We start from the raw sequence: 27,524 nt of genomic DNA, 5'->3' as shown, positions 1-27,524 counted from the left end.
ATAGTCCAGTATACAATTAGCCTGTAAAAGCTGCTGAAATTTAATTCTTTTTAAAACTTTCTTACATATTGTTCTTTTCAATGTGATATTCATTTTTATCCTGGTTAGCGCCAAGTAACTTCAATTTCGAATCCTCTGCACACTCTTGTATCCTGAATTAGCATGATGAAATCACTATCAACAATGACGTAGTCAATGAGTCTTTTCTTATTTTTTGTGTTTTCTCTCCATGTCAACTTGTGCACATCTTTATGTTGAAACATGGTGTTGGTAATGACTAGTCCATGTCCTGAGCAGAAATCCTGTAAATATTTGCCATTATTATTGGCTTTACCCTTTTCTCCAATTTTTTCCCCAAATGTTCCTATATGTCTGGTGGGATTCATTTCCTACTCTGCTGTTCAGATCTCCAACAAGAACTGCTTTTTCCATTTTCTTTGTCAGCTGCCTGTTCTAATGACTCAAAAAATTCATTCTTCCACTTCTTCCTTAATAGAACCTTCTGCACATAAATTTCATTGTCCATTTTGAAGTTTGCCCACATAACTAGTTGAAACTGCCTTCCAATCAAGCAGTTTATCTTCATGTTTGGCATTGAATGCTATTGAAATTCCTTCCTTTCCTTGTTCATTATTGCCTAAAATAACATCTTATAATTAAAATTTAGTAAGTTCTCACCTGTTTTTGTCTTCTTTGTCTCAGTAATTCCAATTATGTCCATGTAGTACTTTCCTAATTGTTCTGCAAGTTTGATTTCCATTCCATTCATAATCCTTATATTACTGGTTCTTATCTTCAGCTCTTCTGATGTTGGGTTTATTCTTCTTCTTCTAGATGTTGAGTTGGAACTTGTTGCAGCATCAGACTTTTCACTGTTCACTCTGGTTCCCTGACGAAAACAGCAAGGGTCTTGTTTAACCGGTCAACACCCCAGCTAGCATGAAATCTCATCGTGTTTTACCACCATATGCATTTGTGTGTTTAAGCCAATATAGAGTACAATTTGATCAGCTAAGTCTCAAATTGCCAGTCCATTGTCATTTGTTGAGTAATCAGCAGATACCTACTAACAGGTTCACCACATGAATATGAGGACTGAACATTAGGTCAGAAGAACCACTCGGTTCTCTGCATTCTTGAAAGACGATGTGGTAAATTAGTTGGATTTGACCCTAAGAGACCCTGGATGGAGATCGAAGCAAATAAAATAGAGTTACTTAGCAATCAATTTTAAGAATATACAATCTAGGTAGAGATACTCCAGTGCTAAGGCACTTTGTGGAAATATAGGTACAGAAAGGGGAGGATATTATGGAATCCAAATGTGACTATGGGAGTAGAAGTAGAGTAGAGTAGAATATGTATTATTAGAATGTTCAAGGAAATTTACAGCTCCTCACACCAAGCTCTGCTCTGTCAAGGTTTCACAGGAGTGAAAAGAGTTCCATTACATAGAGACTCCATGCAAAGGTAGCAATTCATAGATCAATCTATATATCATGAATGATGGTTAAGGTATTGCAGAATTGATGAAAGGAAGAATTCAGAAATGTGTGGATGGGAATGTGAAGGGTAAGTCTTGCATTAGTAATTTACTTTTTAGAATAAGGTGACAAGTGAGTTTGTATAAAGTAAAAGGCTAAATGACAAGTGCTAGACCTTACAAGGGAAATTAACAGGATTCCACAATGTAAAAAAGGTACACAGCTGCTGGGCTTTGCCTGGACATTCAACAGGATTCCATGTACAATTCTGGACATTAATTAGAGCAGATTTGATGGATGTGATGCTGATATAAATAACAGGATAGTTAATGACAAACATGAAACAATAGTAAATGGAGATGCTGAGAAGGTGGACATAAGGGAGTGTGCTACAGAGCTCTATACTTTGGCTACTGCTATTAAATTTGTTTATCAATGATACAGGAAATGATGAAGGGGGTAAAGCCAAGTTATATGCTGATAATGCAAAACAGGACAGAGCAGATAACAAAGATGATACAGAGATTCTGTACTATGATTTAAACAGACTGGCAGTATGGGAAGTTGACTATGGTTACTTACCACACAAAAGTGCAAAGTTATGTACTTTTGGTGAAAAGATTACAAGAAGATTACACAGCTGACAGAGCTAGACTAAAAGAAATTGATGAGGGTAGGGATCAGAGGTTAATGTAAACAGGGTGTTGAATTTAGAGGGCATGTTCCAAAAGTTGCCAAAACAGCTCACCCAATTCCTGGATGGTAAAAAAAAAAAAAAAAAAAAAAAAAACCTGACAAGCATTATGAGTGTGCTAAATGAGAAAAAAATTTTGGTAAGGTCATATCTGGATTCTTTGGTAATGGAAATGGAGAGAGGATCCACAGGTGAATGACAAAAGTGACCTACATAGCAACAAGACTATGGAATACTCCATATTGCCCATAATAATAATAATAATAATATAAGACATTTGAAGATTGAAGATTTGTTAGTTGCCAAGCCTAGTTGATAGATGGATTAGACTTTCTCTTCCCGAGGATTTCCAGGAAAATTAAATAATTTTAAAATTTCTGATTACTGGGAACAGTAGAAATTTTTTCTAAGAAATTTGAAAAAATTTCTTAGGAAAAAACTAATATTACTTTAGTTTTTTAATATTAAAAAACTAATATTACTTATTTTAGTAAAGTTATTCCTATATCTGTTATAGTATTAATATATTATTATAATAAAAAAAAAATACAGCAAGTCTACATTGAAAAAATTTCAGCTTAAAATGTAAAAATGGAAAATTGAGCATTTTTATAATGATTGAACCAATAATAGAAACTGAAGAAGATGCAAGAACCTTCACATACCTTACAAGACTTATTAAATCTTGGTCTAAAATAAGAATGGATGATACTTGTTCAGCAGAAAAGGAATATTGTGTAGTTAAAGATTGGAGCTCTTCATGTTTTGAAATAGATGTAATCACAACTACTAATGATAGTGCTGAAAGTTCTAGAAAAATTCAGAAAATTGCCACCAATCTTTCAACAGTCTGTTACAGCTGTGAACTTTATTTTGCTGGGATTAAAAGTGTTTTATGCCAAAATATCAAAAGACAGCAAAAGCAATGACAAAAGTGAACATTATGACAAAAACATTAAATCAGATTCTGATAATGTAGAATATGCCTTGTAAGATGATGTTCAGCAGGAATATCTAGTAAAAGAAAAACTGTTAAACTGTTAGAGTTACAAGTCATTTTAGACAGTAAAACAGCAAATTATTTAGAAAGTATGATTGATAATTAAGAATTTTGAAAACCTAATAGTAATTGTTTTGGGAGAATTAAAGCTCTCTTATTTATGAAAGAAAGTGTATCCTAAAATTGCTGAAAATATACTAAATTATTTAAAATCCCATTCCATTTGTAGTTGAAGCACTAATCAATCGCTATGCAAAGTTACTAACAAGGGAAGGTTTTTAGAATCTTCTTTTATAATTTGCAAAAAACAAAATTCTGTTTAGAGTAATAAACTTCTGAAAGAAACAACAACTTTTTAAATGTAGAGATAATGTCTTATCACTTATTAAACATTTGAATAGCCCAAATTGTTTAAATGAGGTTAATGATTTTTTGTTATGAAAAATAAAAATGAAATCATGCAATCTAAAATATAGATAACAAAATGAATTTTTGATAAAAAGCAAGCATACCTCAGTAAGAGTTTGAAACAGAAAATCATTCATTCATTTAAGTGCCATCTCTATGATCTGGAGGTTGATGGCCATGGTTTTCCACTTATTCCTATCTTAAACATTGCTAATGATCAGGATGTTTTTGTCTGTCAGGTTTCTATGTCCTTCACATAGTGACATCTTAGTCAGCTACAGTCTCTTCTTCCCTGTTGGTTTCCTGTGATCATATTGGTTAATGCTTCTCTTAAGCATGTCCTAAGAATTTGTAACCTTTTTGATCCATATAATCAGGATCAAAAAAGTTACAAATTCTTATGATCCTTCTTCTTAGGTTTATGTTGCTCTCATCCATGGAAGGTTATTTGCAAACCAATGGTATATTTTGTACTATTTTGTACTAAGGCCATTGTTTTCAATTTTTTATCTATCTTATATTTTTATATTTTTACATAATTCAGAAACCTTACTATAGAGACCAAACATGGAACTTTAAGTCACTTCTAATAAGTGGGATGGTGGTCTCACACAATGAAATCCATTTTCCACTTAAACACAATCACAAATATCCATGCCAGAAGTGGAATTTCAACCACAGTCTGTTGGTTGGAGAGTAGGTACACTAACGACTCGGCTAACCATGTTAGCATACCACATCTCCAGAGCCATACATCTTTTTTTCATCCATTTCTTTTCCAATAGTCTTGTTTCCAAGGCATACATTAATGTAGAATATACACAGCAAGTTATTAGTCACATTTTCGTATTTATATTGACTTTTCTGTTGGTAAGTATTCATTTCATGTTAAGAAAGGTTGTTCTGACTTTATTTCTTATTCACATTTTCCATCATCAGTGACTTCACTGAGTTATTGGAAAAAGTGAAAAAGGAGAATGAGAGCAAGTAAAGTTTGTAGTTCATTTCAAGATATGAAAGCAGTGAACTGAGGAGAAAGGCCATGAATGCAAATAAGTCAGTGTGTAGATTATGCCAGAACAATGCAATGATGTTCAGTTTTTAGATATATGAAATGAATTTGATGGAGGAAAGGACCTGTGTGTGTAGACACACACACATGTAAGTAAAGAGAGTTTCTGAATGTTTGGCACCAAATGTTGGGTAGCTGTTCTACTGTTGAAAAAAAAGTCATAACATAGGGCAAGAAATGTTTTCACACATGCTATATATATATATATATATATATATATATATATACTAGAAGGGTGTATCCCCCTCCCCAGCGCCCAATCCCCCATGTTCCGGACTAGGCCGGTTCTCCTTGAATTCTGATGACTCGAATTTTGAAGACTTCACTCAGGGTAGCCCCTGAGTGTCGAGTCTTCAAAAAAAAAAGGGGGGGCCTCTTTCCCCCCTGAGTGTATAGTTTAAGTGTATAGTTATATGCTTGAGTGTATAGTTTAAGTCACAGATAACAAAATAATGACTGCACTCATCGATAATTAGGACTTTTTACTAAAATATAATGACTTGTTAGAGCAGAATGAAAAATATTCACACAGGAATGTCATTACCCCTCAATAGGAAGGAGTGCGTGAGATGAATATGACTTATGTGGAGCTGAACAAGAACAACCTCCTCTCTAAGAGCCCTGTGCAGATTTGACTGAAAAAAGGCTTAATTTCAGGCTTTATCTGGTATAGCTTGTTGTTCTTGTTCACTTTATCACATGATGATTTCCATTCAGATAATAATTTTTGTCTCATAAGCTGCCTGTAAAAATACATGTAGGAAACAACAGATGATGGTATCTTAGGGAAACGAACAAAGTGGCCAGCAGTGTCTGCAGCCTCATTTCTTTTGATCCTAGTGTGGTTTAGAATCCTGTGTTGGATATACAAGGCATGCATCCAAGCAAAGCCTCCAGATCTGGTAGAATAAATGTTGGATTTGAGAGAGCACTGAACGTGAGTGGTATATGGCAGAATATCTGTAGTCATATTCAGATATACCATTAATTTAAAAATGAAAATATAATTAAATTCAAAGTTAAGAAATTAATAATATGGTATGATTTTGTAAAGTCGTTTGTTAGACATTTCTTTATGTATATTGTGAGCAAGATGTGTTGAAATGCTGTTTTATTTCTGGCTACTGAAGTCTTGCTGAGATATAAATTTATTAAATTAGATATTAGAGTGTTATAATTTTGTATGAGCAGTCAAAAGTGGAAATATTGGTGTATCATATCACTTATGAGAGAATCAAAGTCAAAGTTGTAATTCATGTTCAGAAGTAATTAAGTGGGCTTACCCAGAGAATTTAAATTCTATTAAATGAAGAACGTTATAAATTCTGCTTGTTTCATTTTGAAATTATAAGTAACTTTCTTGCATTATGAAAACAACTATTGGCATTTCACATAACGCTGAAACCAGTAATGGCGCTCTACTGACGGTGCAAGACGTGCATTTGCATGGGATGACAAGTTTTTTGTGGCGGCAAAATTGGCATAAACTATACGAAAAATAAGGGAGCGGCAAAATATGCTACTGCACCTGCACGGGGCGGCCCTGATGGCAGTGCACAATCTGACTGGAGAAGAAGTTGTTCTACCATATTTTTGAGCATGCACAGCATGAAAAGAACATTAACAGACATCACTAAGCATTCAGCTGTTTAGAAGTAAGAAAAGAGAACACAGAAGGAGAATTGTGGAATTTCTGTGTCTTCAGTATATGAAGACTGAGTGGAAATTAGAAAAAGTTCAAAATGGAAGAGACTGAAAGAGGAACTCTTGTAGAAAGAGATAAGCATGATGCTTTTTTTTTTTTTGGCTATAAAAAGCTTTAATATAGGATTTATTCAGTGAAAACTGAAAGAAACTTTCCAGTTCGCACAGAAATAAGTCCAGTAAAGTTTATTTTAGGATTCTCACTCTAAAAAGTGATTTGAAACTATTGATATGGTTTTAGTTATATTTTCAACAAAGCTGAGACCTTCATACAGAAAGTAAATTCAATAAGTGATGAAACTGTTGACATTGTTTTAGTAATCTAACCCATGAAGCTTCTGTGGCTTTCATATAGAAAATAAATTAAGGTGCCAGGGGGAGGTACCCCCCTCTTCGAGTTTTCAAAATTCGAGCCATCAGAATTCAAGGAGAACCAGCCTACCAGTCCGGAACTCGGGGGGATTGGGCGGCATAGGCGTGAGGGAACCCCCCAATGCAATAAATGAGCTTGTTTATATAGCTTTCCTTATGTCAGGTTTATTTTGTAAGCTTCAGTCTTAAATAATGTTTCCTGTTTGTTTCTGTATTATTTATTTTTAATATATAAACTAACAGTTAATTGTTAATGTTAAGATGGTTATGTGTCATGAGGCATTTAAGTGAGTTAGCAAATGTGTGTAGTAGACAGTAGTGTCCATTCACATATATTTTTGAAAGTTCAGGCAGAAGTTGAAATTCAGGAGACATATTGTGAAAGCAACACAACAGATTATGGAAACAAGAAGATATATGATTATCAGAGACAAGGAGATTAAAGTTTTATTATACAGTCTTTATTAGATCCTGCCTGGACATGCATACATTGGTTATCTGGTATTTGGAATGCTGGTGAGACTCTTCAGAAAGAGACTATAATAATATTATCTAATAAATTAAGATAATAAGGTATTATCTTAATTTTGATTGTTAACTTTCAGACAGATTAAGGAAATGTCAATTGCAGAAGAAAAGAGATGATATGACAGATTAGAATGAGGGAGGAGATAATAAGTGACTCTTGAGAAAGGAGGAATCAAGGAAGTAAGATGCCCATTTTTTGCTTGTAAAGAGAATTATATAGTCAAAGAATGGCAAATGCAGGTAGAGTGACTGAGTTTAAGACAGAGTAATAAATATAGTGAGAATGACAAGGCATGTGACTCCACAGAGGACTAATCATAAGAATAATTTACATTTCTATTAGTATAGCATCGTCAATCAACTATGTTAGATGGCTGACGGAAAAATACCACTTTAAGACAAAAAAACACAGTTATTTACTTAAATTCTTTTACTTAAATAAAGTTCTTGAACTCTAAGACTATAAATAACAGGTTTCCAGATAATTAATGTGCAAATACTTTGGCAGCTTATTCAGTAAAACCCACTGATTCTTTACCACAAATGCTATGCATATGCACCAAAGAAAGCATCAATGTTTGTAAAAGCCTTCTGGGATAAGCTAATTTATTATTTTCAGACATTATAGAATCACTATGTTCAATACCACTGTGCAAATCACAACTTCTTTTATCTCTCCACACTCAGATTAATTTATAGTGTTTCAATTAGAACTTATTGATTAATTTCAATAAGTTCTAATTGAAAGCTACATGTCAGGCTAATAGCTGGAGAGTTTATTAAAATGCTTTCATGGTTTACTGAATTTGTTAGGTGCTGCACAATACTCCATAGCTTCTGATATGACTATGATCTGAATTGAAATGTATAGCAGCAGTACTTTAATTTTGTTTTTCTTTTCTAAAACAGTGTTTTTATCAACCCATCATGCAAGCTGTTAACTTTTTGCCAATTAAGAAAAGACTCAATGATTTTTCAATTCACCAGTAATTTTGGAGAAACCGAACCAACTTCGATATTTTACCCTTATATTTGAAATTCCAGGCTTTTGTAAACAAATACAATGCATTTGGAGAGCTATAGGCAGTCTAATATTCATAAGTGCAAGTAAATCAGACTACCAAACTTAACTGAAATTATCACAGCAAATCCTGCTCTTCTGAAATATAACAATGCCCACTTAGATTTAAGGTTGGATCTCGCCCCCCCCCCCCCACTGCATTTTGGAATAGCAGTCTTTAATTCTTAGACGAAAATATATTTGAAAATGAGTCTCCTGTACTAAAAGATATATAATGTATTTCCAGTGTTAAAGGCATCTTATATCCCCCTCTTCCTCCAAGGAGGAGGACACAAAGCACCCTTGACAAATCAAATTAAAGTTTCAACTCAGGACAACATATGACATCAAGGGGGGTGCGTTCTATGTATGAATGATCAATTGTTCGTATTCCACTTTGTTTTTTAAAACTATTCCTATATAGCCACTGAAGATGGTCTGTAATATTCAGACCGAAATATTTGGCAAATTAAACATTATCCTTGTGCTAACGTGTATATATTTCTAATCATTATATCACAAGTATTGTTAAAAAATCAAAAATTAAAAAATCAACTCAGGTATATTTTTGATATTCAATTATAATACAAATGCCCAACTGCTTTTAGTACACTGTGCTACAGAATACTATGACCTGAAATAAAATATAACAGAATATAATTTTATAAAATAATAAAATATAATAGAACCAAAAACATTTGAGGTATTTTAAAATAACTACAGTGATGTATTTACCTACCACAGATGTTCCTCTGCCAGTCTGAGTTCCTAATGGAGGAGGATTAGGGCCTGTAGGACTGTTGTATGATGAACTACCTACTGACTGCCCATAGTGACTGGATATTTTATCTGTTGGATGTTGGATTACTAAGTATTCTGAAGAAGGAAGAGAACTGAGAGACCTAATAACAACAACAATAACAAAAAAAAAAAAAAAAAAACATTTATATGTAATGATTAAAGAAATTTTAATTATAATAAGCTAAAATGGAGATTATAATCAATTGAAAATAATGTGAAGAAGCTGGAAAGCAACTTCTGTATGCAGGCAAGTAATATCTTACAAGAAATTGAAAATCTGAATGCATATACGTGTGACTAGACTGGAGGTGGCATTTGTATTGCATTTTTTGAGCAGCATACAGCTAATTTTCTCAACCATTTCTTCAATGTGTTCAAAAACTAATTATTCTACTATGTACGAATATAAATTAAATTACACTTTAATAAATATTTTCGATATTTCGACAATGTCACATTGCCATCTTCAAAAGGAACTTACAAAAAAAGGCACGTGCACGTAGGCACTACAACACAGTAACTGAGAATGAAGTGATGAAGCTATTGTTCTCCTAAAACTCCTGATGGTGCCCTCTAGTGGGCTAAGTAAGTGTTCTTGGCGGTTGGGCTGAAGGTCTGCTGATGTAAGCCTCCCAAATTTGGGGCAGTCTCATACAACCAAATTTGTTGAGGTTTGGAGAGGTTCTTAGGGCTGAGGCTGATTCCATAAATAGTCTTTCGAATTTGTATTTGCTATGGCATATTATTGTAGCTTTCTTCCACTGTATGTAGTCCTTGTGTTCAGAAATTCTGATATTTGCTGTCCTGCCTGTTTAGCCAAAGTAAGACAGTTTACAGCTGCAAGGGCCCTGGTATACACCAGGTAGGTCTAGGGGAAGTGGTTAGTCTTTAGTGAATCTTTAATTTATATTTGTATCTATGTTGTCAATTCCTTAAGTGATTTAGTAATGCATAACCAACGTAGAAGCCTGTCAATGAGAATGTTCTACTATGGTCTGGTTCACAGGCCAGAGGATAAAGAAAGTTTTAGGGTAGTAGTAAAGATTTTTTTTTTTTTTTTTTTTTTTTTTTTTTTTTGTCTTTTAATAGCTAGGTGCATGCTGCTTTTTACAAAATTCAGAGTATCTTCATGTATTTAGGCCTAAGTGCTGAATGAAAAGCTTCAACCTCAATTTTTGGTTCAGGAAAGACAACACAAGAAATAAATTAAACAATGATTTATTGACTAAAGTATTTCATTTAGTCGCAGATATATCACCAGAGATACAATATAAGAATTGTAATGCACATATATGCAACATAAAAACAAAGTGGAAGTGATTAGACTGAAAGCCTGAAGTCCAGGAATGGAGCCTTTATGAGTGCCAGAGGTAAATAAACACACTCATATTTATTATTATTATTACTAGGTGCATGCTGCTTTTGTAAAAAGCAGCATGCACCTAGCTATTAAAAGACAAAATCTTTACTACTACCCCAAAGACTCATCAAGGGAGGGCACCTACTCTACACTCTTCATCTCCACCAACCCTAACTACCTTCATCATTTACACCAACGCCATCTACTGTCAACCACCACCACTAGTATTTTCACAGACAATCACAAACATCCATGCCCACAGTGGATTAGCTTATCCACTCTCCAGCCAAAGGGATGGAGAGCAGATACATTAACCACTCGGCCAACCTGGCCAGCGGTTAATGAGGTCAGGTCTGTTGTTTAGATCCAATACTGATTCGAAAAAAGTTTAGTGTTTCAAGATACTTTATGTCTTCTTGAAGGCAAACTTTCTTTCACAGTGTACAAAAAATTGACTCATAAGGACAAATATATTCACAAACTTACACATTAAACCCCCCCCCCCCCTATATAATGTTATAAAAACTGTAGTAACAGAGCCCAAACTGGAAGATGCTGGTCAAAAGAAGATAAGAAACAGCTCTGCCACACAATTATGGTCAGTTACAGCATGGAATGTACAAAACTATTATGCTTCACTGCAGTAAATACAAAGATGACTATTTTTTTTTTTTTAATCAGGAGCTGATGTGTTATTTTGTGAGCACATTATAATTCTTATAAATGTATCCTGATATTTTTATTTTATGTCATTCCCATGCATGAAAAGTTGTAAAAATATTGTATATTAATACTACTGGTGGACTAAGGATTTGTTTAGTATTATTTTTTATTTTATTTATTTTTTTTAGTTGGTCTAGTAATTCCACTCTAGAAATCAAACACAGAACTTTTCCAAGTCACTTAAAGCCTCCATCAAATAGGACAATGTTCTTACAATGAATCATGAAATTCATCTCCCCCTAATGATGGGATTCACACTGAAAGCCTGTTGGTTGAAGAGCAAGTATGTTAACCACTTGACCATACTTACATACCTGGTCTTCAACCAACAGGCTGCAGGTGTCAATCCTGCCATGGATAGTTTGGATTGTCTTTAGGCAGGATATGAATTTCATCATCCAGTGTAAGAACATAGTTCCATTTGTTGGAGGCATTAAGTGACTTGGAAAAGTTCGGTGTTTGGCCTCTAGAGTGGAATTACCAGACCAACTTAAAAAAAAATAATAAATTAAAATAAATTAAAAAATAATACTAAAAAAAATCCTTAGCCAGCCAGTAGTATTAATGTACTATAGATTCTGGGATGAGACAAAAGATTGACGTACCTGTGATAGTTTCAAAACACTGCAAATTTGGCAAAACCGTTTAAAACAATAGTAACAACTCTGTTCTTTATGGATGGGATTTAATGAAATTTTTTACTTGTGGGGAAAAAAAAGTGCTGAATTATTTTTGGTCCCAGATGTTGTCAGTAATCGTGAGTCAGCCTTGAAAATGCTGACAACGAAAAAAGAGGTTATCTGCTGATTCAGTGTATGTCTCTTCTGTACAATCCTAGGAATGGCTCTCCATTTTGGTTGGAGAGACCTAGGTTTAAATTCATTCTAGAATATAAAAAATATCCAGTTTTATATACATACTGAAAGAGAGATGATTACTAATGTGTGTTTATTTCAGACAGTGTCATCACAACTAATGCCAGTATGTATTTTATTGACTTTCTGACCACCTTCATCCTATTCAAATATGAGACATAATATTTAATGAACATCACAAGCTACTAGATCAGTGGCGGCTCGTACATAAGCACTGCGACACTGCAGCACCCTCAAAGAAAAAATGAAAAAATTAAATTTTTTTGTGTTTATAAATAATAACGATGCTTACAACATTATATAAATGCAGTACAACATGTTAAAGGTTACAGCTTATGTTTTGACATTGACTGAATAGTTAATAATTGGAATTGTTCGATTAACACTTTAGATTACGAAACAAATGCACTGCGATCTAACGCAGATATTCGTTTGCTCTTGTCATTGCACGTTACGTTATTCCCAACCGTAACCGCTCAAACAGCAGTGAATTTTTAGTATGCTTACGTGCCTTATTTCTGTGAGATATGAAACGTTTATTATTGGTGCATGTGCATGGTGAACTATTTTTTGTAAATCTTATTTTATTTTGTTAAAATAACATATAATTATTTGCAGGCGTAGACTTCTGTGGCTAATTGGTTCAAAAGATATATTTCGGTGATTACACCACATTTTTTATTATTCAGTTATACAAAATACTGAAATAATAGTTCCCGACACGTTTCGTAAATCATAGGATTTACATCTTCAGGGGGTAAATAGTATAACTCAAAGTTTAAACAAGAGAATTAATAAATACAAATCATAACCGTCTGGCTATTCATAAAACCTCAAATAACAGAATGCAGATATAAAACGTTATTGACATTGAACAATACTGGACGATGTCACGTGTTCTTGTTCTCGTTCATACAGTCTGAGCTCAGATTGAGGTAGATTTTTTATTAGAGCTGACCACACTTGATGGAGAATTAAACCTTGATTTTTATTGCATTGGGTTGGGTTTTTTAGCATATTAGCAGCTTCTTTAAATTTTCTTATATAACTGTTGTTTTCTATGTATGACATCATTTTTTTGCCAGAGTACATTTGTGTCCAGTGGAAGTGGCATGGAAAGCAAGACCCGTTTTTTTGTTCTCTTTTGTATTGTACGTGTTTTTGGTGTTCAGCTATGTGTATTTCTCCAGATCTTTCTGTCTGTCCTACATAGCAAATCCCGCAAGAGCAATGGATCTTGTAGACTCCTGGTTTTTTAAGAGGATGATGAGGTGGTTTTGGTGGATGTAGGAATCTTGAGATTTTTTCCATAGGAAGGAAGGCTACTTTTATGTTGTGTTTGTTCATTAATTTGGCTAGCTTATCTGTAACATTTTTGATATAAGGAAGCGAGATTGTGTTTTTGTAATCCTGTTTTATTGTGTTGTTAGCTGGAGGCATTTTAAGGATTCTCTTGATGGTTTTTGTTTCATATCCATTCTGTTGGAGGATTTGTGTTAAGTATTTTAGTTCTTCATTACATCTTTCTTGTGTGCTGAAGATATTGTATGCTCTGTCTTGAAGAGTTTTAATTAAGCTTATTTTTTGTGAAGGATGGTGGTGTGAGGTTGCATTTAGAAATCTTCCAGTGTTTGTCAGCTTCCTATATACTGAGAAGGAGAGTTTACTTTCTTCATTAACTTCTAATAGAATATCCAGAAAAGGAAGTTTTTTATTTTCTTCTTGTTTTAAAGTGAATTTTATGGTGTTGTGCAAATTGTTGAGATAATCTTTGAAATTGATAAGTTCATCTGTTGTTCCATTGAATATGATGAAAATATTGTCCACAGAGCGTAGCCATATTTTTGGTTTTTTATGGTAATTCTTAAGAGCATTGTTTTCAAATTTTTCCACAAATAGGTTTGCTAATACCGGTGATAATGATGAACCCATGGCCAGTCCTTTTTTCCCCCAGATTCTGTCTTTATAGGTGAAAAAAAGTATTGTTTATACAATGTTTAAAAAGATTCAAGATGTCCGGAGGGAAGAGTCCTTGGAGATTTAAAATTTCTCGTCTCAGGACGTTTGTAAACAAGCTGATAATATCTAGACTTGCTAAGATGTCTGTTGGACCAATATGTATATCTTTCACTTATTCTATGAAATGTTTACTATTTTTTATGAAGGAAGATGTTTTTCCTATATGTTGTGAGATCATGTTGGTGAGGTATTTCGCCAAGTTGGAAGTTGGTGAATCTCTTCCATCTACTATTGGTCTTAAAGGTATATCTGTCTAATGAATCTTTGGAACACCATATATTCTTGGGAACTATTGTCGGGAACTATTATTTCAGTATTTTGTATAACTGAATAATAAAAAATGTGGTGAAATCATCGAAATATATCTTTTGAATATAATTATTTATTTATTATAGATACAAGGTTGAATTATGACGAGTGTCACTGTTGAAAATACGAAAAGAATTTTTTTTTTTTTCAATTATCGTTACACGAAACAAATGCACTGCGATCTAACGCCAATATTTGTTTGCACTTGTCATCATTGCTATTGATATGAAACTTTTATTATTGATGTTTGCTCATGGTGAGGATGAAATATTTTTAATAAATTCGTTACTGATTAGGAAAAACGAGTGGTTTTTTTTTTTTTTTTTTTTTGTATATGCAGCACCCCCACTTACAATTTTCACCAGCACCCACTGTACTAGATGAGGTTATTGGAGATGATGCAGTGCAGAGAATACACACAACAGTTTTATACCACTATTCTGACATTAATTCCAGTTACACCAGGTCAATATATCATCTCTGCCTGAATGATATATTCTTGCAAAGTGGTCATCCAGTTATTCAACTATTTCTTGTTTCTTTTGTCATTCTACCATCTGAATTTGTTAAAGTTTTGCTTCCATAATAACTTCTATTTATTGCCACAGTGAAAAAACTCTTTGGGATTTCATTCAGCCTATGTGACTAATTGTCTCTCATAATCTGATTTTTTTTTTTTTTTGCCTACAAAGTTAGTAATCTTTCTTGTTTATTCTTTATCCTTGTGATAAAGAATAAACAAGATTGATGTTAGTTTTTTTTTTTTTTTTTTTTTTTTTTTAATACTGAAGGTGGGACTTTTCTAAAGCACAGAAGAAGAGAGGAGAATGAGAGAGGAGGAAGAGGGTTGGATGGATAGGTTTCAAGCTGGACAGTAAATGGATGTTCACCAGCAGCTGCTCATGTTCTCACAGTCTTGACATAAAGCGGAATAACTATGACATTGGCAAGTTCAGCAGAACAATATCCATGGAAATATTTAAAGAGAGATAAGACATATATAGAGACTTCTATCCAAAAATTCATTCCATATATCTATTAACCACATGCACTATTACCCATATATAGCTTAGTAGTAAATCATTTACTGTACTAGTTCTTCTCAATTTGTTCCTACCAGACAGGCTAGAAGAGTGGTGAAAATTATTCCAAGTCTATTGCCATAGTACCAAATTCTAGCATATTTTATATGTACATAATGGCTGGAATTTTGCCTTTCCCAGAAAGGTGTGAAGAAACTTGTGCTGTCACACTTTATTTCCAAGGCATTTGATGTAATTTGAATGTATTTTTTCCTGGATTAATGCATATTAGGGTGGAGGGCGTTATCTCATAAGATTTTCCTATTAATGCATGCCTCACCGTTCTGTTATTTCACTCACCTTCTTCACCATTAAATAACCTTTTGTCACTAATCTCAAACCACATTCATGGTTTTGCAGGAACTCTCCATTCCTCATATGACAAACTCTGCAGTACTCCAGCATCTCAACTTTCAAGATCATTTACTATCAGTGCCCTAAACAGTGATTGCCATGCCATTCTTTGATGGGATAATAACTTGGTTCCATTTAATGCTTCCAAAACTCAATTTTGTGTTTTTTTTCTCACAATAGTAACCTTAGTCTTATTCTCCTTACCTATGATAATGTCCAACTTAACCCTCAAGATCAAATCTTCTCTTTTTGGATTTATTCTTACTTCTAGCTTTCCTGACATAATCAAATCACTTCTATAGCATCCTTGGCTTTCAAAACACTTGGCATCTTTTTTTTGATATTACTTTTCATCTGTCCAGCTGGTTATTCTGTATGAATCACAAATCTGCCAAACTTTGGAATACTGCAGTCACGTTTGGAATAGTGCATTTAAAACCTCTCTACAAATTCTAGATGCTGATCTGGAGAGGAGAGTGTCACTTGAATAACAGCTTCTCCATCTCAAAGACTCACTTCAGGCACTGTCTCCTAGACAGTTTTTGCATTGTATCCATTCTACAGGTGACAAAAGTATTTGGACACTTAGCCGTGGTCAAAAATACATCTTGATTACATTTCTAGTACTGAGCGGGACAACCTTTTCTTTGAATGGCAGCAACTACCTTTGGGACATCCTTTCAACCAATTTCTGATAGATACTTAGGAATATTCTTCCATTCCTCATGCAAGGCTACCCCCCCCCCCCCCCATTGCTAATACAGATGACAGCTGCTGTGGCCAGGAGCAAATTCGGCATTCTAATTCATCCTAAAGATGTTTGATGGGGTGTTGAGGTCTGGACTCTGAGTTGGCCAGGTCCAACACCTCAATGTTGTTTTGTGAAAACCAGTCTCAGACACACAGTGCACTGTGTGTGCATGCATGAAGCTGTCTAGAATATCCAGGTAGCCATCAGATTGTCATAGTTTTTGGCATGTCCATCAATGGACCAAGACCTATCCAACTGAAACACCCTTAAGCCATTACTGATTTCCACAAAACTTGACAGTTGGAATGATGCAGTCCTGCCAGAACCATTCCCAGGGTAATCTCCCGATCCAAACATAGCCATTCAGAGTAAAACATGTAGAAGAATGATTTGTCACTCCACAGGCTTTTCCAAACCTCTATCTAGGAATGGTGTAAAAGACACCAGTCCAAACATAATTTTCTGTTAATGGGGTGATATGTGACTTGTTCATAGCAGCTCTCTGCAGTCAGTTCTAACAATGACAGATGTTGCTGCAGCATTTTCCAGGTTGACTGTAAGGTCAGCTGCTGATGACATACAAGATGCTTGAATATTCCGAGACAGAGTTAATAAATTTCAGTCAGTGGGTGTCGGTGGCCTCCCAGGGCATTTTCCCTGTGGTAGCACCATCAACTTTACTTCTACTAATAACATAAGCAACAATGGATTTTGGTATACTGAGACGGGTAGCAAAGTCATGAACCGAAAGACCACTAATGTGATACTCAACTACCATCTCACACTGGAAGTCTGTGAGTTCAGATGAATGTGGCATCTTGACATCAACTACAGTGCAAAACATGAAACACACCCCCCTTTTTATTACAAGACTTATGCAGATGCTCCTTTAATATTTGCATGGCATGTAAGGTATCCAAATACTTTTATCAAAATAGTGTATATCCATAAGCACAATTATGTAATAATATATATATATATATATATATATATATATATATATAGATACAATATATATATATATATACTGAAAAAGAGAGCCAAAAGCTTCACTTCGGCAATGCAAAATTATTCAAATTAAGTGGATATTGAATCCAACGTTATTTCATAGCCGAATATAGAAACTACAAGAGTTTCATGCTGATTAAAGAGAGTATAAAAGTTTTGGCGGATACACCAACCTTTCATGACAGGGCAACTCGTAGTAAAGGTGGAGCAAGATCCGATCACTGTCCTTAGTATTTTCCCATAATGTAAAACACATCTCCTATGAGATGTATGATGTTATACATTATGGGGGGAGGTCACTACCCAGACCAGTTTTGACCTTTTTTGAGATCTCGTCAATAGGAGCTAGACCAAGAATACTCAGGATGAAGTGATGCAGAACTTATACTTTATGATACGAGTTGCTAAAAAAGGTCCGAAAGGCTTCACTTTGGCAATGCAAAATTATTCAAATTAAGTGGATATTGAATTGAACATTATTTCATAGCCGAATATACAAACTACAAGAGTTTCATGCTACATGAATTTCAGTTACTACGAGTTGCCCTATCATGAAAGGTTGGTGTACAGTTGTATCTGCTGAAACTTTTATAGTCTCTATATTTGGCATGAAACTCTTGTAGTTTCTATATTCAGCTATGAAATAATGTTGGATTCAATATCCACTTAATTTGAATAATTTTGCATTGACAAAGTGAAGCCTTTTGGCTCCCTTTTTCAGTAATTTTTGGTGCCTTTTGTAATGTGACACCTCTTTTAGCAACCTGTATTGTAAAGTTCTTCATCACTTCATCCTGAGTATTCTTGGTCTAGCTCCCACTGAGGAGACCTCAAAAAAGGTCGAAACCGGTCTGGGTAGTGACCTTCCCCATAATGTATAACATCATACATCTCCTAAGAGATGTGTTTTACATTATGGGAAAATACTAAGGACAGTGATCAGAGCTTGCTCCATCTTTACTACGAGTTGCCCTGTAATGAAAGGTTGGCGTATCCTTGTATCCACCGAAACTTTTATAGTCTCTATATTCGGCATGAAACTCTTGTAGTTTCTATATTCGACTATGAAATAATGTTGGATCCAATATCCACTTAATTTGTGTATATATATATATATATATATATATATTTTTTTTTTTTTTTTTTAATTTGTTTAAAAAAGGCTATGTATATAAGTACCACTATACATATTTAAAATTTAGTTCTGAGCGCAGATGAAGATATAGTGAAATGATTTAAATGAATTACAGTAGTGAACAAATTAATTCAAACACTCACATTTTAAAGAAAAATTTTAACAAGAAAATAAGTGCAAAAATTAAACTCTAACTTTACCTAATAATTTATATGTGCTCATTTGCTCCTAATAAGTTCATTACTTTTGCTTAGGCATGGACTCTACCAACACAGAACACATTTTTCTTATTTCTGCATCTAGAAAACATACTTTTATAATGGATTGTATTAAGCTATCCTTTGTATCACAATTTAATTTTTCAAGTCTCTTTTTCACTATGGCCCACACACTTTCTATTGGGTTAATGTCAGAAAAGTTACCTGGCCACTGAAGCAACTGGATTTTTGAGGAACTCTTTCACTTATTTTGAAATGTGGCACGGAGTGAAATCCTGTTGGAAGATAAGTCATTTGTCATTCTGGATCTGTGAGAGTCAGATCCATAGTAGACTGCATAGACTCTCACGCCGATCGCTTAGTCAAATTCCTAGTTTGTCTTTTAATCTCTTACACTGCCCACATGCAAATGTCCATGAAGAATTCATCAGATTTTTTGACAAAAATAAAAAAAAAACTTACCCTTTCAACCTACAGGCCTCATGATTAGCTCTTATATTCAGTCCTTATTTACTAGTGTACTTCTGGCTGACAGTCTCCAACTGTTATCAGATGAGCTTCTTCCAGACATATCTGAACTGTTTGACTTTGTCATGCAATCAGGCTATTTCATCTGCAGGAACCAATTCTACAAAGAGACTGAAGGAATCACCCTGGGAAGCCCCTTGTCACCTGTACTTTTAATTTCTACTTAGAGCATCTTGAAGAATCTCTTCAATACAACCCCAAAACCTTCCTTTTGGGTTTGATATGCATATGATGTGTTTGCCATCTGGCCAGCCTCAGAAGAATCTCTACTTACCTTTTTAACCAAAACCAATAGCCTACACTCAATGTACACTTATGCATCAACTTTACTATGGAAAAAGAAAAGGATGGATGAATAATTAGCTTTCACGGACTCACCTTTCCCCTATTCTGAAATACTTGCTGCTTCTATTCATCATAAACCTACCTTCACAGGCTGCTACATACAGCAAGATTCAGCACATCACCCATCTCAAAATTAAGCATCTTCAAATCTTTATTTAACAGAACACATGTTATCTGCTCTGATTTTCAAGCTCTCCAACAAGAGCTGATTACCATCCAATGCATCTTACTACAGAATGGTTTCACCTCAAGCAAGTTTAGATGCATCTCGGACTCTTACAAGCCCATTGCCAAAACTCCTGAACCTGTAAGGCCAAGTCCCTATCCCATATATTGCAGGCATCTCAAAGATGATTGCTAAGATCCTGAAAAGATATAATTTAGTTTCCACTTTTTTCTCTATCAACAAAATCCACCCCCCTCTCCCTGGTGTTTACTAAGTTTAATGTGAATGCCTCTGCTCGTACTTCGGACAAAGAGGATGTTCTGTTGAAAAATGACTACAAGAACATTTAGCTTTACTAACAATAACAAACCTGAAAAATCTGGTCTTGCTCAGCATGGAGTGGACATTGACCACGATATCCTATGATCCAATACATGCCTTTTACATCGGTGCAGATTTAAGTTTGAGCAATTATTTAAAGAGAATGCTGAAGAACTTCTACACTACTCAAATTTCAATTGAATGACTGTCTCTCTCTATTGCTAAGATTTGGGAGAGTCTTCTGCTCACAAATGGCAAGCAATAATCCTTTCCCCACCCTCCAATTTTAATTATTATTTTTTTAAAATTTAATTTAATATAATGCTGTGCCATTTAATTATGTAATTAAGTGTCGTTACGTTTTAAATTTAAGCCTTAATCGTACTCTTATTTATTGTGACTACCCACTAAGTGGCATCGGGCACGTTGCTTAGTTCTGCACATATTCCTCGTTGAAATATTTGCAGTAATAAAATTACTATATTCTTGTGAATACATGTATATAATAAATGTTATAATGGCACAAGCTCCATTAAAAATTCAATGTCAGATTAAACTTCAGCACATGTTGCCTGATCTAATACATATAAAAAATGGTGTTTGACAAGGGAATGCCATAGTTTGTTTAATGTTTAATATAGCACTTGAAAATGTTTTTAAACATGCTTGTATTAATACAAAGGGAACAACTTCTACAAGCTGATACAAATTCTGGCATATGCAGATGATATCAATATTATAGGAATGACACAAACAAAAGCAATGAAAGAAATTTTAATCAATTTAGAAAAGGCAGCAGAGAAGATGCACCTGCAGATTAACCATGAAAAAACAAAATATATGACATTGACAAGAAAAACTTATGATAATCCTTTTCAAATTGAAATTGGTTCCTACAAATTTGAAACTGTATGTAGCTTTACATACTTGGGATCAGAAGTTAATTGTAAAAATGATATCAGTGTTGAGATTCAAAAATGCATTGTTTCTGTGAATAGCGAACTTTGGAAACACTTGAAGTCATGTTTGATCTCAAGAAAAACAAAAATAACTACACAAACTGGCCACTGAATCAGAAACCTCTATGCATATGTATATAAATATCACTTAACACAGTATACATGCAAAATACTTGGTCACATATTCTAGGTAACCATTTAAGAATGCTGATGGTCAGTAATCGTCAATAGTGTTGATTATAATGGTATAAATAAAGGACCTTTTGGAGTTTGTTAAAGGGCTTATTGTGGATGCTTGTCTGGCTGGGGGCATGATTCCGAAAATAGCAGAACTGACTAATTTTTGAAAAGATGAACTATCCCAGGCGTTTAATCAATGGAAAAATAACCTGCATTTCTTGTCTAAGAGGCATAACTGTGGTCCTAAGAGAAAATCTGTCAGGAATGAGATCAGTGTCATCTGAGAAGGCTAGTATGGACAAATAGAATTTCCTGTGTGCAGCAATTGACCAAACAATTTAATGAAGACTGTTCCCGACCCATATCTCACCGAACTATATGCAATGAATTGAAGCGGATTGCTATTGTCAGTCAAATGCTTATATGTAAAATAAAAGTTTTTAATTCAAAAGAAACTTATTCTTCTGAAAACTGGATATTATGCATGGCAGATGAAAGACTGTTAAGTCTGTTTCAAAGAAGGGTTCTCACACATATTTTGAGAGCATTACAAGAGAATGGAATGTGGAAAAAAGATACAATTATGAATTGTACAGATTGTTTAATGAGCCAGACATTAGGTACATTAAAATCAATGGATTAAGTTGGGCAGGGAAAACTATATGCATGGATAATAATAAAGTTGTTAAGAAGATATCCAATACTAGGCCAGAAGGAAAAAAGGAAAATTGGAAGGCCTAAATTGAAATGGGAGGAAGGAATGATCCAGGATATTAATGCTCTAGGAGTTAAAAACTAGAGGAACTTAGCAATGAATAAGGAAGGCTCACAGAAGTTTCTGAAAAAGGCCAAAGCCCACATAGGGCTGTTGAAACAATGATGATGGAGTCTCTGTGGGTTTGCTATAGTGAGTCAGCTGTACTAAGGAAGAAGTAGAGGAATTTTCAAGTCATCAGAGAGAACAGCTGATACAAAGAAAAGGGTTTGTTTGTTTAGGGTTTATTGGATAAGAAAAACTACAGGCATACTGCACTAGCAAAGATCAAAACAGTATACAATGTAAAAATAACTTGATAAATTAAAAAAAAAAAGTGTGAACAGGAATGCATAAAAAACAAGGGTAAAAAAAGTTAATAAAACATGGATAAAAACAAAAAGGTCTTAAAAGCCTTGACTTTTGAGAGTTTTTAAGTTACAGCAGTTGTGTATTTTTCTTACTAGAGTTCATTTCAGTGAATATTTGAAAGCGGGGACATGCACTAAGAAGAAAAAACCTTTGTAATGCTGTGTGTGTAGGGCAAGCACTCCATCTCCTTACCATATCATGGCCTTCACACTGCTGTCCATATGCTGTTACTCAGGCTCCCCTCCAGACATAGCCTAACACAATATGTGGCAGCAGGATTATGCATCAGCTCAGTGGATTCCATCAATTCCATATACTATTTGGCAGCCTACCTGGGGAACTGTATCAGTTCTATATCCTCTGAATGGAGGAGGTTTTGGGTCTCTGATGTATATACAATATGCCCTTAAAGGGTATCAATCACACTACATGAAAAGGGACAGGAGACACAAACAATACTTTGCTCTGGAAATCAAACATAGTAATAGTCACTTCTAACCCCAATAAACAAGGTAGTAGTGTTTCACCTGGTCATGAAAGTCAACTACCACCAAAATAATGCTGTCTGCTGTAAAAAAGATGTGTTGTGTATAATGTTCTGATAGAAAAGATTATGCAATGGTTGCTTATAACTATTATTTTTCAGGAGATTACAAATAAACATAATATTAATTATAACTTTAATTAATACTTCAGATATTTCAGCAGAGTCAAATTGCCATCACGATGGGTCACAGAACAATGATATGTGCATGACAGTTTATTGAATAGTATTAATTCCCAATGCAAGAAAATAATTGTTAATATATAATAATTAATTCTAAGAAAATAATTATGGTTTATTTAACTTATCTGCTAATATTTTGCTGGTATTATATCCAGCATTTTCAGTAAATTGTGAAATTATCACCAAAAAAAAGGCAACTGCCTATTGTGGGAGGAAGCTGTTCTGTAAATGAGTTCACTTAATAAAGTGAACTCATTAGCAAAGAGGGTCAACACTTAAGACAGAGCTTTTAGGAACTCCCTCTTCCGGATGACATGACTGAGATGGCATGCTTCCAATGGTTCAAGGTTGATTTGCCTTTACATTTACATGGCATTTACCATTTTTTCTAGACCTTACAAAGACAACTAGTCAGAGATTGAGATGATAACTATGGCATGTGCTGGATCCTTGTCTGGTTTTGGGACAGCAAGGATAACTGACTTATGTAGAGTCTGAGACCTCTTCCACTCTAAATATTGTTGTATAGTAAGAGAAGGAAATTCATAGAAGATGATGGGAAGTACTTTATCATCTCATAATGGATGTCATCAGGGCCTATTGTGCTAAGATGAGGCAGAAAAAGAACTCCTTTGAGTTCCTCCTTAACAAGTGGCTGATGCATGGCTCTAGCCCCTTGATACAGATTAGCTGCTTGTTGCTCTTTCAATATCAGTTAAAGTTTTGTATTAATTAAAGTTGTGTTAATTAATTAAAGTTGTATTAATTAAAGTTACTATACTCATGTTAGAGGTTTAATGGAATATTAACAGCACTGAGAAAGGATTAAAACTAATTTTAATTCAGGAGGATATGAAAAATCAGGAGGATATGAAACTGTTGCTGAGATTCTGGCAAAGTTTCCTCCTGAAGTGCCTGTGATAGCTTTGAGATTAGCAACAATGCATCCATTGTGTTTGATGGTAGACAAATGGTGTGGTCTATATCTACCTTTCATCGTCTTAATCTTATTCCATACAATTTTTGCAATGTTGTTTGATTAATCAATCAATGATGTATATTGTATTTAGGATTGTTTTTGACTCTGACATCTCACATAATGTGCTTTGGCCCAAGCATGTTTAAATGCTATTAAGTCTTTTGTGGTAGGATATCTATGAAATATATCTCATGCTCTATCTTGATCTTTTTTTTTTGGCTACTGTGCAATTCGGGTTCTGCCAAGGCTTTGGAAAAAACAGAACTTGGGATGGCAGGATGATGTTTTTGGAACTGCTATGATTGCTACATGGACAATACAATACACACTTCACTGATAGGTGTTTGGATGACTGCTTCAGTATTAAATGATGCAAAATGGGAAAATGTATTTATTCCAGTCAGCATGGTATATTTTCCACATGGGTATCCATGTAGGAGGACATGTTTCCTGTGAAGGCATAGTGCTAATAACAGGAAAACGATTGCTTCCAATCATTTTCCTGTTATTAGGGAAAGGGGTAGAGTGCCATTTAGAACTCTAGGTCTAATTTTGATACCTTTCTCCAGCCTCATTTACCCTAGTGTTGGTGTTGGCATGCATATATCATTATTTACGAACAGTGATTCAGTGATGATGGCAATTTGACTTTGTTGAAATATCTGAAGTATTAATTAAAGTTACTATACTCATGTTAGAGGTTTAATGGAATATTAACAGCACTAAGAAAGGATTAAAACTAATTTTAATACTTGCAGTATTTCGTCTCCATCACAGAGACATCTTCAGGGATTACAAAAACTTTTTGTAACAACATACACACACAAATACAATACAGAGTGAAACTAAAGTCCTATCTAGGTGGTGCGCCCTCTATGGGCATTTGCAGGTGGCCTGGGATGTAAAGAGGGATCTCTGATAATTAAAGTTTCCCAAATTTTGGGAAGTTTAATGCAACCATATTTGTTTAAATTAGGTTGATTCCTGAGTGCAGATGCATATTCAAAGAATAGTCTTTCTTTTTTGAATTTACTATAGTGGAGCATGGTGGTTTTTTTTCCAGGAGATACTGTGAGTTGTATTCAAAACATGGTCTGCAAGGCCAGATTGACCATAATTGTGATTGCAGATGTATGACTTCTGTTCTTCTAACCAGACGGTTGCTGACCTGCTTGTTTGTACGAAGTAGGCAAGTTTACAGGTACTCTATATACACCAGGTACTGAAAGAGGAGGGAGCTGGTCTTTAGTGGAGTGGATAAGAGTAGCAAGTTTACAGTGGGGCTTAAAAGCAGTATGGAGGTTGTACTTTTTTAATGATCTAGCTATTTTTTCTGAAGTACCATGGATATAAGAAATGGCGATGGCATTTCTGAAGTCCTTCTGAAGAGATGGATGGGGGATGGGGAAGGACTTGATTATTTTTTTTAATTCTGTAGTCATTGTAGCCATTGGAAAGGAAGATGTTGTGTGTGTGTTTGAGTTGGGTTGAAAGGGCAGTTTTACTGGAAGAAAGATTGTGGGCCCTATTGGTCCGAGTTTTAATAATGCCATATTGCTGGGAGGGGTGGTGGTGGTGGGAAAGTTTGTGAATGTATCTGCCTGTATGAGTAGGTTTTTTATATACAGAGAAAGAAAGGTTACCATTAGGAAGGCATGTTACTAAGGTGTCTAGGAAGGGTAAACTATTGTTATTTTCCTTTTCTATCGTAAACTGGATTCTTGGATGTAGACTATTGAGGTGACTGAGGAAGGAATCTAATGTGTCTGGGCCATGAGGCCAAAGAGAGAACACATCATCTACATATCTTAGCCAGATAGAAGGTTTAGAGGGGAAGAGTCAATGACTCATTTTTCAAAATTTTCCATGTAATAATTGGCAAGAGGGGGTGAGAGGGGGGGGAACCCATGGCAGTTCCCCCTATCTGTTTATAGATTTTGTTCTTCCAAGAGAAATAACCAGAGTTGATAGCAAAGGAAAAGAGCTCTATGATATCAGAAGGTAAAACGTTTTTTAAGAGTGTTAAGGTGTCAATTAGGGGAATATTTGTAAACAAAGAGAGGATGTCAAAGCTGACCAATATATCTGGATTATTTAAAGTAAGATTTTCAATTAAGTTTTTAAAATGGGTGAAGTTTTTTACATAAGATGAGGTAAGAACAGTGAGGGGGAGGGATCAAAGAGTTAGCTAGCTGCTTTGATAATTTATAGCAAGGTGCATTGGTGGCATCTACTATAGGTCTTAGGGGAGGATTAGATTTGTGGATTTTGGGTAAACCGTATATCTGGGGGGAGAATGAGAACAGAATGGTTTGAGTTTTTTTTTGTAATGTCAGGAGGCCAGGAAGAAACTTTTTTAAGTAGGTTTTTTCAATTTTTTAACTTGAGTTTTTGTGGGATTGTGTTCCAGTATGTAGGTAGTGCGATCATGGAGAATAATATTCATTTTCCAGTTATATTCTGAGGCGTTGAGAACAACAGTGGCATTACCCTAATCAGCTCTGGTGATGCCAATACTTTTTTCTTTCCATAATTTTTTGAGGGCAGAGAGTTGACTGGAAGATAAATTAACTTTAGGAGGTGAAGAATGGGAGAGAATGTTAGCTACGTCAAGTCTGATGTTATTGGCTTTTTCTGGAGCTAAGTGACAGATTCCGTGATCGATGTTGTACATAATATCCAATACCGGAACTTCAACAGGTGTGACAGCAACTGTGTCCGAGGCTTAGGGCACTAACGGCATCTTCGCTAAGTCTTTTAGAAGATAGGTTGACTACTGTATGGAGCGGTTGAACTTCAGGTAGCGGTTTAGATTTGCAAAGGTTATTGAACTTTTTAATGTGCTTATTTTTTATTTTCTGGAATTCTTTTTGAGAAGAAGCTTCTGAGATGCTAAGGAGAATAGACCAAAGTTCAAGACTGAGTATAGTGGAGAGCTCTGTCTGTAATGAGTCAATGGCGGTGTTTGTCATAGCGAGGCTGGCGCAAGTTTCAGTAATCTGCTCTCGTAGTAGTGACAGACTAGCATGTTTATATATCCGGAGGGCTTTATTAGATTTAAATTTGGTTTTAAGCCTAACACAGTTAGGAATAACTCTTGAGTCCTGACATCTTTTTAAAAAGGCCAGCCGATTTAATAGCCTCGATAAGTGTAGTTTCGACTTACCGTATTGTTTTGCTTTGCATGCTATTTCATCACCATGAATGATCAGAATATGTGTGTTGAGGCTTAAGTG

At 34.8% G+C, this 27,524-nt stretch overlaps 1 protein-coding gene across 4 annotated transcripts in view; it reads right to left on the bottom strand.

The window, feature by feature from the left end:
• Positions 1–27,524, bottom strand: part of Rbcn-3A (rabconnectin-3 alpha) — a 984,230-nt gene that overhangs the window by 172,980 nt on the left and 783,726 nt on the right. For 3 of the 4 annotated variants that reach the window (XM_090406519.1, XM_090406521.1, XM_090406520.1), the window contains exon 48: positions 9,062–9,224. In XM_090406519.1, coding sequence (XP_090262645.1) covers positions 9,062–9,224 — 163 coding nt within the window. Of the gene's footprint in view, positions 1–9,057; positions 9,225–27,524 lie in introns of all 4 variants that reach the window. The other variant, XR_016549602.1, reaches the window with a different exon arrangement.

Source organism: Typopeltis vanoorti, chromosome 16 (genome assembly GCF_054136105.1).
Source record: "Typopeltis vanoorti isolate ZY-2024b chromosome 16, IOZ_Tvanoo_1.0, whole genome shotgun sequence".
Lineage (NCBI taxonomy): Eukaryota > Metazoa > Arthropoda > Arachnida > Uropygi > Thelyphonidae > Typopeltis > Typopeltis vanoorti.
The sequence above is the reverse complement of the archived record's forward strand: the minus strand, read 5'-3'. Positions and strand labels throughout refer to the sequence as shown.